At 41.8% G+C, this 14,890-nt stretch overlaps 1 protein-coding gene across 1 annotated transcript in view; it reads right to left on the reverse strand.

Annotated features, from left to right (window-relative positions):
• CLVS2 (clavesin 2) overlaps positions 1-9,272 on the reverse strand; it is a 160,852-nt gene extending 151,580 nt beyond the window's left edge. The window contains exon 1 of the mRNA XM_063443458.1: positions 7,715-9,272. Coding sequence (XP_063299528.1) covers positions 7,715-8,103 — 389 coding nt within the window. The 5' untranslated portion in view covers positions 8,104-9,272. The remainder of the gene's footprint in view (positions 1-7,714) is intronic.
• Between the last annotated feature and the right edge of the window lie 5,618 nt (positions 9,273-14,890).

Raw genomic sequence — 14,890 nt, forward strand, 5'->3', positions numbered from 1 at the left:
CAACCACTCACTGGAATACATTTTTCTTTAATTATCGATAAAATCAAGCCTAATTTTTTTGGTATCACCAACAAATGCAATACATACATACAATACATACATACATACATACATACACACTGCTGAATTCATTCACAGACTGCTGAGTACATATACACAGGCTACATAGTATACACACACAGACTACCAGCGGAGATACCGTGGTTATACTGCTACTCCGCTACAGTGAGTAATTAGGACTTCTATTTTTTATCCTTTTTATTTTTTATCTATTTTTTATCCTTTTTGTTTTTATCTGTTGTTGGTGTAAATAACTTGTTTATCATATATTGTTATATGCACTGTGACTATTCTTTGTTCATAATAAACATTAATTTATTAAGTTCTGCCTTTGTCTGGTTAAGAATCACGTTACCTGAAGAGACTAGTTAGTATTTTTGTAATTCCTTAAATATTGTACTAAGTAATATTTGGTGGGTTTTATTGTTGATTTACCTGGGGGACCAAGGCACCCCTTTTATAAATTGTCTAGGTGGTGGCAGCGTTAAAATAGTAATAGTAATATATTATTGTGTTTAAGTGTGGGTGGTGTTAAAAAGGGGGATTTTGTCATTATTTCCGGTCTAGTGAAGACAAATAGTGTACTTTAACCCACCACCACAACTACGTCACGCACACTCTTGGAGTAGGGTGCGTTCGTGACAGACTGTGTTTGTGCAGGGTGCAGTGTGTGTGAGGGGTGCAGTGTGTGAGGGGTGCAGCATGTGTAGTGGTTCAGTGTCTATGTAAAAGGTTGAGTGTGTGTGACGGGTGCAAAGGGTCTATTTTGTGTGTGTGTGTGTGTGGGGGGGGTGATAAGGGAGCAAATGTATATTTAAAAAAACTTTATGTCCTCCCTTCTTACCTTTGGCCAGAGAGAGGAGACATTGCACTGCCTTGTGGTCCAGTGGTGGAATATGAACTTCAGGCTGCAGCAACTTTTGGCTGAGGACTCACTTCACCTTTCATAAACTGAGCTTGCTTTGTGAGAGGAGTCCTCCTTCTCTTCCCTCTCTTGCAGCCTCCCGGGTCCTCTCACCCTCTCATGCAGTGAAGTGCCTTTGGACTGGTTAGGGAGATCATGACTGCTCTGCATAGGCTCATAGGGAAGATTAAAGGATACATGGGCATGCTTGTGAGGCCCCCGGACAGCTGCCCAGCATACCCATGCAGAAAGACTGCTCTGCCCCTTTATTCGTTGGGGGACTGATAATAGAGGTACGGGTACACTTGGGAGATATTCCCCACAATTTAAAATTACAAAAGAGAGAAACATTTATACCTATATTCTGTGCTCCTTTACTATTACTGAGACAAATAACTCTTAAAGAAGCACTGTCAACATCTGGGGACTCTGCATAATTTGCAAAGAAACCTGATGATGACATCACCTCTGGGGTCCAGTAGCCGGGGGGTAGTCACTCAAAGGTGAGTTTAACTTACCTGAACTCCCTCGTGGGTCCATCATCTTCTTCCCGCAAGTTCTCACAAGCAGGGGTGGACTGAGAACTCGGGCAAATCAATCATGGATTCGTCAAGGCTTTTGGGGGCCAGCCCAGTATGCAGTAAGGTAAGGCTCAGTTGCGGAGTTAAGCAATCTCCCCAGCCAGCCTGCACACAGCAAGGGGCCCACACAGCCCTCCACAGGCCCCTGTTACAAAATACATTTCCCCTTGTCAGGTCCCACCATGGCACACTGAGAGGCAGTTCATGGGCCTTCCCAAAGACCTACTAGGCTGCCTCTCCGTGTGCCTGACTGATGAACACATCTTACAGACAAGAGAGCTGAGTCTGTAACAGATCAGGCAGCTCTGTGCAGCTCGATATGCAGGAACTGACATCATGAGTCAAAGATCAGTGAGCCGCACGAAGCTGCCCTGATGTGTGTTACAAGGAGCAAGCAGTGTCTGCAACAGCATGTCACAGGTGAGGCTAAGGGAGGGGAATCGTTTTTTGGGTTTTTTTGTTATTAAAAGTTTATATAATCGGCCCCCTCTATCCCCAAAGCCCCACTACAACCTACAAGCCCACTACTCCTTGTAAGCCTTCAGTCCCTCTACCACAACCTGCTACAAGCTCTCTACCCACCTACAGCGTCACTACCCACCTACAGCCGCAGTACCCCTTTAAGCCCTCTTCCACTTCAGTCCCACTACCCCTATAAGCCCTCTACCCCCTACAGTCACTCTAATCCTCACAGCCCTACTACTTCTTATAAGCCCTCTACCCACCTACAACCTCACTAACCACCTAGAGCCCCACTAACCCCTGTCAGCCCTCTACCCCCTACAGTCGCTCTACTCCCTATAAGCCCTGTTCCCACTATCCCAACAGCCCCATTACTCCCTATAGGCTCTGTACCCTCCACAACCCCACTACAACCTACAAGCCCTCTACCCCCTGTCCTAAAGCCCCACCTTTGTGCTCTTAGAATCAATCAATCAGATTCCAAACTCTCCACTATGGCCAAGACCAAACAGCTGTCCAAGGATTTCAGGGACAAGATTGTAGACCTGCACGAGGCTGGAATGGGCTACAAGACCATCGCTAAGTAGCTTGGTGAGAAGGTGAGTTGGTGCAAATGCAAATGGAAGAAACACAAAATAACTGTCAGTCTCCCTTGGTCTGGTGCTCAATGCAAGATCTCACTGTGAAGAAAATAGACTGAGTTCGGCATTTTCTTCTGTGTTTGTGCTTTTCTGCACCATTTAGTTTATTTTGGATTTATTGGTTCGGCAGTTTAAAACTACCGAACACCGACCACCCTCTTGGCTCATTAACTTCAAAAGAACTGTCTATTAAGCGCTCTCTGGACGCCCGCCATTCGTATAGCCGAATGCCACGTGGAACAGAAAATGGTGGCCATCTTGTTTGCACAAAAGGAGGCAGCGGGACTTGGTCGTCGAGTGTCTGGAAGTAAAATCGGACACTCGACCTCCCGAACCACCGCTGAAACTACCGAACGCCTGCTTCCTTTAGTTGCCGAACAGCCAGGAGAGCGCCATTTGGTAGTTTGGTTCATACGAACAAGGGGAGCAATCGCTCCTATGAACCAGGAGGATCCATTCGGGACTTTATTTGTTTTTATGCCATTTACTGATTTGACCGACCGCACACGCTGAATTCTTGGAACTGTTTTGGGCAGGAGCCTCGTGTGTGGTTGGTAACTTATGACTTCCATACTTTTTGAGAACCCCTGAACCGATCTGGGTGAAATTGAATATGTTGGTCCCCCAGATCGGGGCTATCAGGGAATATGTTTGTGGGGATACCTTGTGTGTAAAGGGGTGTTCGAATTTTTGGAAAAATTGTGTGTACTCTGCCTGGAGATAATTGGGTTATTCCTTAACTTATCTCAATATCTCTCAGGCAGAGAGAGGGCAGGGGTTACTGTTAATCTGTATGCTGATTGGTTATTGTCTTTGTTTACTGTGGGAGGTCCTCTTGCAGGAGGATTCTCATAAAAGCCAGTGTGGCATCAATAAAAATCATTCCTGTTACACCCTTCATGAAGTCTAGGCTCATGCTTGGGGAATATTCTACTTGCTGGGGAGAATCGTCTTGGAAGCTGCATTCATCTACACTATTCCTCTACCTCCTAACTGCAGCTATAATCACTTATGCTCAGCTATTGGGAAAGGAATAGAAGATCGCAGTACCATAATCACTGCAGGTCTTAACACTCACCTCGTTGAGTTTGAATGATCATGAGAACGGTGAGGAATCAGTCCAGAACTACAGGATCTTTATAATGATGTTAGGGCAGCTGGGACCATAGAAAACTATTGGTAACACACTATGCCGTGAAGGACTGAAATCCTGCAGCACCTGCAAATTCCCCCTGCTCAAGAAAGCACATGGACAGGCCCGTCTGAAGTTTGCCAGTGAACATCTGAATGATTCAGAGGAGAACTGGGTAAAAATGTTGTGGTCAGATGAGACCAAAATCAAGCTCTTTGGCATCAACTCAACTTGCTGTGTTTGGAGGAGGAGGAATGCTGCCTATGACCCCAAGAACACCATTCCCACCATCAAACATGGAGGTGTAAACATTATGCTTTGGGGTGTTTTTCTGCTAAGGGACAACTGCACCATATCAAAGGGACGATGGACGGGTCCATGTACCATCAAATGTCGGGAGAAAACCACCTTCCCTCAGCCAGGGCATTGGGTATTCAAGCATGACAATGACCCAAAAACACACAGCCAAGGCAACAAAGTTGAAGCACATTGAGGTCCATAGATTTTCTATGGGATTAAGGTCTTCAGACCTTTATCCCATAGAAAATCTGTTGAGGGAGCTGAAGGTTCGAGTTCCCGAACATCAGCCTCAAAATAATAAGGATTTGGAGAGGATCTGCAAATAGGAGTGAGACAAAATCCCACAAGAGATGTGTGAAAACCTGGTGGCCAACTACAAGAAACATCTGACCTCTGTGATTGCCAACAAGGGTTTTGCCACCAAGTACTAAGTCGAAGGGGTCAAATACTTATTTCGCTCATTGACATGCAAATCAATGTATAACTTTTTTGACATGTGTTTTTCTGGATTTTGTTTTTGTTATTCAGCAGGTGATCAAATACTTTTTTCCCCTCACTGTATATAGGTATACATATACATACCAAATGAGTTGAGACAGGGAAAAAAGTGTGCATGAAAACCACTTCCACCTGAAGTGGATAGTTAATACATTACTAAACACAAATACACACACCAGTCATGCCATAAGATCAACAGTAAAAAAACAAATGTGAGGAAGACTGAACTTGATGGACGCAAGTCTTTTTTCAGCTATGTAACTATGTAAGACTTGCTTTTCCCACAGAAATCTAACTTTAACAGTACTCTCACTACTGCAACAGATTCTGGGTAGGCATGTGCAAATGAGCTCAACAAAGAACCACATTTTTGCCTCATAATTCGGCTTTATACATGGATTTATTGGAGTATGTGTCTGCTGTATACAACAGCTTTGAAACACAACTCAGGAAGAGGAGCAACGCCAGTGAACAACTCATGGACAGCTGTTACCTTGGTGATGCAACTCATCAGCATGAGGTTGGTAACTGGATTGTTAAGGAGGTTTGGTGCTACTTGTAAAGTACATACCAACAGGGATGTGGTGGGGAAAAAAGTGTGGATGAAAACCCCTTCCACCTGAAGTAAATGGATAGTTAATACATTGCTAAACACAAGTGCACACCAGTCAAGCCATAAGACTAGCTTTTCCCACAGAAATCTCACTTTAACAGTGCTCTCACAACTGAAAGGGATTCTGGGTAGGCATATGCAAATGTCTCAACAAAGAACCACATTTTTCCTCATACCAACTCTTTTCAAAGCTGTTGTATAAAGCAGACACATACCCCAAGGAATCCATGTATAAAGTGGAATTCAGAGGCAAAAGTGTGCTATATGTATGAACTGGCTAGCACTCACGGTCTTCGTGATAAAAGTTCCATTCTTTACTGATCAATGTTTCAGTCCACGATTAGGACTTTCCTCAGGATTATAGATAATAAATAAATATATATATATTTTTCTCTGTAACTTAACAGGCATAATGGAGTCTGATTTAAAGTGCTAGTTAAATATGCATTCCTCTAAGCAGATTTTCATATGTTCCATGCTCTTTGAAAATATATTTTATAGTACTGCAATGCACCATTTATTTTCAACCAATTTTTGAAATGTGTGCTATGTGCAATATTAAACATATACAGACTTTTTTCAGTTGTTAGTGGAATAGAATGTAAATCATTAGAACAAAAACTATTTCTGACAATATATTTATTTCTTGATACGTTTATAAAGCAGTAAAATCATGTTTTCATATCCCCCACTGCATGCTGAGTTTGAGTTTTTAAACTGTCCTCTTAATGTTATCCCATCACATTTTACATCACATTATCTCCCATTCCTAGTTAGACCTGGTTATTGTTCTCCATCTTCATTATACCTCTCCATTTAATTTTGTTATCTACATTCATATCATATAATTGAGCTTCTAAAATAATTCCTCCTGGACCCCACCCCACCCCCAATAATGTGCATTCGAGGCTCCTCTGGTGGGCTATTATTTGGTAATAGCAGCAGTACTTGCCTCTAAAAGCACATGCTTCCTGACTACAAATGTCACTACACCTTGCTGTGTCTATGATACACCATTTGATGGAGGAAGTTGTGCCATCATAGATTCATACCCTCCATCAGAGACAACAGTATGGGGACATATGGAACAGTAGCCAGTGCACAGAGGGGTAAAGACTGGTCCTGCAACAATAATGGCTGATCTAAGGTTGGTGACTTTCATAACATGCAGGAGTATCCCATGTTAAAGAGACACTCCAGACTCCTAAATCATTTTAGCTTGCTGAAAAGCTTTATGTGTGAAAAGTGAGTACTATTTTTTATTTTGCAAAAAAGAGCAGATTTCAATAAAAACTGACACTTTTAAAAAAATAATCAAGCAGACAACATGTCCTGTTTCATCCTGGTTTGGTGGAGCAATTGCTCAGAGCACCAGCATTGCAAAGACTTCTCATTGAGCTACATTAGGAAGTCTGTGATTGGACAGCCAAAGAAAGTCTGGGCAAAGTTAGAAGGGGAAGGCTTGCAAAAACAGCAGACAAGCTGCAGGTTTTGCAAACTATTTTAGATATAACCCTAATGGAATGAAATGCATGCAAGTTTTCATTTGAATACATCTACTAAATAGTGATTTTTATTTATTTTTTAATTGTGCAGTGGAGTGTCTCTTTAAAAACACTTTACCATCCCAGCCAGTCCCACTTTACCATCCATGCCTTGGCCTACAAGATATAGGTAACCCTCCATCCCAGGGATGTCCTGGGGTGGGCACTTGTATTGAGGGAGGGAGTGCAGATCTACCTTTAATGTCTCTCAACGTATCTACTAGTAGTAGGGAACGTAAAAAATTCTTAATTAAAACGCACAGATTGGTGCCCAGAGTCACCTGGTATACTGGGAAATTCATCCCGGAGTGTGTCTGAAAAGGATTTGTGTGGAAACACAAATCTCAGTCCAACACTGAGCCATAAATGTATTGGTAAAGACTGAAAATAAAAACAGGCCAGGAATGAATATGACGGGTGGTGACTATGATCGGCTTTGAATATGGATTTCGGTGCTCAGTAGCTAGTGAAGGGCAACTTATAGCTAGTTGCCAGAGGCAGATAATAGTTTTTTTTAAGAGGGTAGAATATACCAGGTGTGGGGACCGTGAGAAGGGCAATTGATAAGATACAGGATGACCGTGAAATGAGGAACAAGTGAAAACAGAAGTACATAAGTGGCTTACATAACATTTGGCCGAGAAACACATGGGACCATAAAACTGATATGGTTTTTACTGTGGTATCTGAATATTGGGGAAAGACAAATATAAAATGGAACTGAGAGTCATAGGGGTGCTGATAAATACAGGAGTTGATGGAAACAGGGTTGAAATGCAGAGGGCAGATACACAGGTTGTTGTTGTCTGAACTACTTTGCAATAATCAATAAAATACTACTGTACAGGTACTCTAAGTGGATGAAGAGAGCATACATGAAATTACAAATATGGTATATGTTGTAATGTCTGACAGATCCTAAAATAACAGCATGTGTATTATTGATTTGTACTTTTGTCCCTTCTCAACCAAACTTTACCTGCTTTGGTCCCAGTTGGCAGCAAACAGTACTAGGATCTTTCGACCAAAATGATCAAGATTTGACAGTACCCCAGGAAAGCCATCTTTGAGTCCCTGTTTAATTCCAGGATCTGTGGCCTTGAAGTTTTTGAACATATCCAGATTTTGTTGGCGGTATTCAAAATATTGGGCCAGTAGACGGAAAGCTTCAAAGTGGTTAAACTTTCTTGCCCTTAGAAACCTCAAGATGAAGGCATCATCAGTCCTGAGAAAACCTATATCTGGTCGTGTAATAACCATGTCCCTTACCTCCTGGATATCTTGGTGTAAGGTGTCTGGATTTTCATTTAGCTCCAACCGAGCTTTCTCTAATGTCTCAGGCGACAATCCAGCCTGCAAGTGAGTCATTTTGTATATTAGATATGGTTCCCTTATCCTTATGTTTAATTATCCTTATATACCTGAGAGGTCTGACTCAGTTGTAATCAATGAAAAAGATCACAATGAATGTGTAGGTAAGTAAACACATGGATTTTTACAAGAAAATATATGTGTACACAGGCTTTAGTAACAGCAGAAAGCAGTGAAATACTTGTACTTATGCTTGTCCAGTGAATTAGGAATATTAAACAGCAGTGAAGATCAAAATCCCCGCTTGTTTTTCTATGCACCTGATCTCAAGGGTAAGCAACGGAGAGAATGATATAGCGCCCCTAGGTGGCATCAACAGGAAACACTGATCTCCTGTAGCAATCTTGCCTGCAATGATCTTATATTTCCTTAGCTCAGTGACAAAATCAAACCATGAGATAAGTATAGCCTGCCTGACCATCAGAAAATCTTGCACTGTTCAGGTCTGTGAATATATGAAAATAACCGCTTTCGATCTTCTTTTGGTAATCCAATGTCACAAATCAAGTTCCCCACAGCCACTGCTTTTTATCAGCTACAGTCTTGAGAATACAGTGTTTACAAATATCCCATCATAGGTGCATATAGGTCCTGTCCTGTGTGGTCATGAAAAGATTGAAATACAAATACTACAAGTAATTCCCATCTTGAAGCAAAAAACAAAACCACAGTCAATGCAGCAACCTGCAGTTTTTCTTCTTGTCACAGACAAATCTCTCAGGAAAAACAGCAAGCATCACTCTAAAAAAATAAAAAATAAATAAACCAGTGCTGAGACTCGGGAACCTGGTACATGTGACTTCTGTAGCTGATTTTAAAAGATGATGGCAACACCCTTCTTTGCCATCACAATCCTGCCAAACAGTAAAGCAGTACGGAGCGGCTAGTAATTCCTCTTTCGCATCTCTTAATCCTTACATGCACCATCAGATCCTTTGATTGTTTTCTTAGCACACCGATCACATAAGCAGCAGCAGGGATGAAGTGTGTGAGCGGCCTCTTTCGCTCGTGTTCCTATCTTGCATTAGCAGTGGTTTGGAGGCAATGAGATGAGAGGCTGCCCGTCTGTTGTGTGCATTCAATCACTTCTGGTCCTGCTGCTGCTGCTTGAGGGTGGGTGACGTCAGTCTGGGCTGAGTCTGTACTATGCAGCCAGTACCTCTGCTTAGACTTTCTGCTGATAGCAGGCTCTCCAGCTGTCTTCTTCCCCTCTCAGCACTGTGTAGCATCCTCCCTATTGCTATCTCCCCCCACATGCCATTCATATTCTTTGTTACCAACCCCTATTTAATTCCGCACCTGCTGTCCTCCCTTTTATTACCCATAACACAGCCCCTCCCAAGACTGGTCCAGGCCCCAACACAAGGCTCTCAGCATGAGTAGACAGCCGTGCAGAGCTTTCCTTTTTTATTATTACAGCATAATCATAGAATAGTGTCAAATAGTTAATTTTACTTCTACCGTCTTTACGTAATACAAGGTGCAATAGGGCAATTCATACTTCCAAGAAATTACAGTAAAAATAATAATGTATTAAACTACTGATATATACAAATGTAAGTTAATTGATACACTGTAGTAAATTCTCATTTTATCGTTGACATAAACGTATTATACTTGATAATCAGCTGAACAAAATCTGTATACAGTAAACCAAAAATACATAAAAAATAAATATTAATTCAAAATCCTTATACAAAGGTGCAGTGGTTCTTGTGTTGTTTGTATTTCTTTTAACCCATCAAGCTGAGAGAGAAACAAAAAAACAGATTAACATTTAGAGGTCCATTTACTAATGAGTGTTTTGTAGTGACTTAAAAACACACTATTAAATATGAAAATTTAAAAAAAAAATTAAAAATCAGATTTGGAATAATATTTAAAATTGGAAAGAAAATGGGATTTTATTTATCTTATCTATATTAGCCTAACTTGCCATTTTGTCATTTTCAGATACCATAAAAAAGCCAGTACAAAAACCTGCATCTGTTGACAGACCGCAGACATTTGTGATAAACTAAGTTTCTAAAGGTATTGTGATACCGAGGGAAACAAAACAGCATTTCATATTTTTTTTTAACCTATTAAGGACCAAACTTCTGGAATAAAAGGGAATCATGACATGTCACACATGTCATGTGTCCTTAAGGGGTTAAAGGAATACAATATATGTTTGCTTACTTCCAGTAATAGGTTAAATAGCATTCTTTATACTAAAAGGGCCACGATGTAAAAATGTGCATATACAGTCTGCCTACATTTTGCTGGAAGCTTGCCAAACCACTACATCTTGCTGTTTTTGGAATATATTGCCTTTGTGTGTTATATTAATGACAACATGCTTAAAAAATCCAAAATTATGTTCGTTACTTCTTTAAAACTACAGTTTTGTGCTGAATAAATTATCAGGGTTTTTAACTAAACACACTCCAGATGGACAAGATTCTGTAAAAATGGCAGAATTCATACTGCAATAAGCAGGCAAATAGTAAATTAACCCATGGTGCTGCAAGGGTTAACTATGTAGTGGCTGGCCAGCCCTTGCTAGCTACCTGCTACATTAAAACATTAATATATATATATATTAATAAAAAGGCCTATGGGGGTCAATATAACAGCCACATTATTATGAGGGTGACATTTTCTTTTTACTTGAGAAAGGCTTTACAAGAAATGTATTTTAATAAATTCTATTTATAAGAGACATATGCAGGGTACTTTTACAGTGATTAATAACTTAATAAATATATAAATGCAGAGTTTTTGTTATTGCTCCTGCTCTTTCACTCTATTGGTCACTTCTCACTAAATCAGTGAATAAAATCAATATTTAGTGTCTGTCCTCTAACCATCAATCATCTTTTCCCCCCATATAAATCATCTCTTTTTGGGAGGCTACAGATGGAATCCATAATCATAAACCAAAATAATCATGCTCCACCATTGTGTATTTTGGTTGCTTCATGATTCGGGTACATTTCAGTTTTCTCTCTGTTTTTGTTCTAAATGTTTATGACTGGCAATGTCACTATGTCAGTACTACAAAAGCAGTGTTTGTTATAAATGTACCTCAATATAAAATTGATTGACACGAATAAACACTCCAAGTGCCATAACAACTACTACAACTGAAGTAATTATGGTGCCAGGAGTGCCATGGCATCCGCCCATTGTATGGTTTGACTTCTTACCTAGAGTTTGATGGGCGCAGGTCCACATCTCCACTACGTCCTATGAAAAGCTGAAAACTCCTAAGCAGGAGTTTCTGATAGCTCTCCTGAGTTAAGTCCTGCAGTACAGGCTAACTCATTGGCTGAGCTAAGCCCAACACCTCTGGAACAGGAAGTAGTGGATGTGGGGATAAAGTGATAATTTAAAGTGAATTTCAAATTTAAGTTCAAAGAAGCTGAGCTGGAAAAACTCTTGAAGTCAGCTATGCTTTCAGGTCAGCTCTTCTGGCCTTACATTGGAAATTTACTCTGAATTCACTTTGGGTGCAGCCAAATATAAAACAATTAGGGCACTCATGGGTCCTCTATAATGCTAATAGCCTGTACTGAATAGGACATCAGGGCTATTCTGACTCCAAAATCCAGAAATTGAACAATGCAATTCAACCATATTTGGGGTTTGCCATTCAGGTCCCAAATGGGCATGAATTTGGTCCAGATTTCAGCCAGACTGAACGTCGCAGAATTATTTGCCCGTTGGCTATCCCAGTCACTAGTTTTCAAAGATTAGTAGATATGTCCCCCCAGGTTTGCATGGCAGATAAGGGAATAGAGAGTTATGGACTTCTGTATTCACCTCTTTCCTATTATGTGTACCCACACTTATAATATATCATGTTGTTCAGGAGAAAGGACTTTCATGTCACATCAAATATTTGTATATTAAGCATAATCTAATATGAATAAAATATAAAAAATAATAAGAAAATAAGAAATTGTGTTATTTTTTTTAGTTCTGCATGGCATTTTAACTTTGAATGTCACAATACTGTTAGCTGTTACTGCAATAAAGTACACATATTTGCATTCAGCGATGTCTCACGGGTAAAACAGTACCCCCAATGAACAGTTTATTTGGTTGTTTTTATATTCTTTATTTTTGTGGTGCATTCAATTAATACAGACGCTTGTTGTGCCACAACAGCAGTAACAAGTAGAGTGGGGCACATTGCTTAACAGGCTTATGGCATAGAGAAGTACTGCACACATTTTTAAAGTTAGGTTAAGTAAAGTAGCAGGGTCACATGCGTATGCAACATATCTAAAGTGTGAATAAGGAATCGCTAGTTATGTAGACATATTGGTATTTTGCTTAATAAGGTGAATAACGGGCTTATAAACAAGGAAATGCTTATGAAACTGGGAGATTGTGTCTTGCACCGTGCTCACTAGACTAGACAGCAGGTCCTAGCTTAAGCAGACCAGGTGCAGGTAGTTACACATTTATCTAAACATGCTTAGTACTCATGAGTGATAGGAGTTAGAGTCCCGATTGAGTGTGGTTACCCCAGCCTCGTTGTTCAAAGTCAGTCATATTCCAGGCAGCTCCTTCCTGAGCAGGTAGAGGTGGAATATAGTAAGCAGGCTGGGGCTGGGTGAGGAGTAGTGGATGCACTCTGGGTAGTATTAAGTCCCAGGGCCCGGTCATGCCAGGTAGGTCGTTGCCGGTTCTGGAGGTTGGGTGGAGGCTAGGAAGAGGTCTGGTCAGGGTGTCTCCGGGACACTTGGCAGCTTCGTTTGGTACCTGATTAGGGTTTCCCGCCACTGCTGGACTTGGGGTTTTCTTCCCTACACCTTCTACCTTAGGGTTGTAGCTGTGGGATGTTGCCTCTGACCTTCTCAGCTACCGCTATTGTGCAGGTTCCGTCTCGGACCCCTAGCAGCCTGCCGCTGCGGAGTTTGAGGCCGCGTTGCCTACAGGGGTCTTCCTGGTGCTGCCCGCCGCCATCTTACGTGAGCTGGGTGCTGCTGTTTCCACCCGCCCCGCAGGGCTTGCGTGTAGTTGTTCGGGCACATGGGGGTGCCATGCTGGACCGTGATAACCCCCATTGATCCAAGGGGGGGGGGGAGGTTCTGCATCTGCAGTACTTCAGAGCTGGAGGACAAGCCGCGTCCCCAGCCCCACATCAACTGATAGGCCGCAAGTCGGACCAGCGACGGTTTGCGCCTCCGGGGAGCCTGTAGAGCCTCCGTCCCACTGATGGCTCTGTGGTTTGGGTGAGTGTGGGGCCCATTTTACTTGTCTGGGTCGAGATAAATGAGGCTTAAAGTCATCCGTTTGGTGGGAGCTCTGGGTGCCTGCGACTACTCCGCATGGCGGTCAAGCTCCGCCCCCAATGTACAGTTTTTATGGTGTTTTGGAAATGTACATGGTCAAATATAGCACAATTCATTTTTCAGTTTATACACATTGAAATTTGCCTGACTGGTTATGTTGCCTTTGAGACCAAATGGTAGCCCTGGAATGAAAATTACACCCATGATGGCATACCATTTGCAAAAGAAGACAACCCAAGGTATTACAAATAGGGTATGTCCAGTCTTTTCTAGTAGCCACTTAGTCACAAACACTAGCCAAAGTTAGCGTTCATATTTGTTTGTGTGTGAAAAATGGAAAAAACTAAATTGAACTCTAATTTTGTCCAGTGTTTGTGACTAAGTGGTGTGATCCTTGTTTGCAGATCGCACGGTCCTCTAGGGTAAACAACAGGCACAGTCCTTTGGTTTTCATATAATCCAGGCAATTTTATTGGCAAGTCCACACAGCAACACAACTAAAACATAAATAAAACACAAATCCCTATAAACAAAAGCCTAGCTCGTCTGAGCACTTACTAACATTAGGTTCCCTATCTCTCAGGGGTTAAACTAGAACAAAACAATATTGGTTTCACCAACCTAGTGTCTTTGTCAGCTCTCTGCACTCCAGTGCTTAGGGTTGTCAACATCTGCAGATGGTATGCCACGGGATGGTAATGGGGGTATTTCTCATTCCTGGGCTACCATACGTTCTCAAAAGCAACCTAACCAATCAGGCAAATTTAAATGTGAAGAAAAGGAAACTCAAGCCTTATATTTGACTCAGCAACTTTTGAAAACACCATAAAACCTGTACATAGGGGGTACTGTTATACTCGAGAACTTTGCCGAACACAAATATTAAACTAAACAAATCACGATGCCCCAATGGCGGACTGCCCTTTCACAAATTCACGCGACATCCACATGCACCCATATAAGAGAATAAGAGAATATCCAGATGGCACTACTCTCTTGCCAAAATCCATAATATTTTCCCGAACACACCAGATGTGTGCTGGAAATGCTCCCAACCGAAGGCATCCCTCGCTCACATCTGGTGGCATTGCCCGCTCACGCAACGATACTGGACCAACATTGTGACGATGATCAACTCTGTAACAGGTACAAAACTGCCTCATACCCCTCACACTCTGTTGTTCCTGATCATACCCACCTTAATCCCCAAGACACAAAGAACCCTCCTGACACATCTTCTTACTGAAGCCAACCTGCTCATCCCAGTAAAGTGGAAACATACTAAGGTCCCCACGATCAGGGAATGGGTAGCCAGAGTAGACTCAATCAGAACTATGGAAGAGATCCACGCATCCATTTCCCACAACTATACACTCTTCAGGGAAACATGGAAACCATGGGTGAGATTCATGGCCGAGAATTCAGCCTGATTACCTGTAGTTCAAACCCTTCCCTACAGGGATGCTCTCCCGGAGGGGCCGACTGCACCGAAGACA

This window comes from Pelobates fuscus, chromosome 2 (assembly GCF_036172605.1).
Source record: "Pelobates fuscus isolate aPelFus1 chromosome 2, aPelFus1.pri, whole genome shotgun sequence".
NCBI classification, from domain to species: Eukaryota; Metazoa; Chordata; class Amphibia; order Anura; family Pelobatidae; genus Pelobates; species Pelobates fuscus.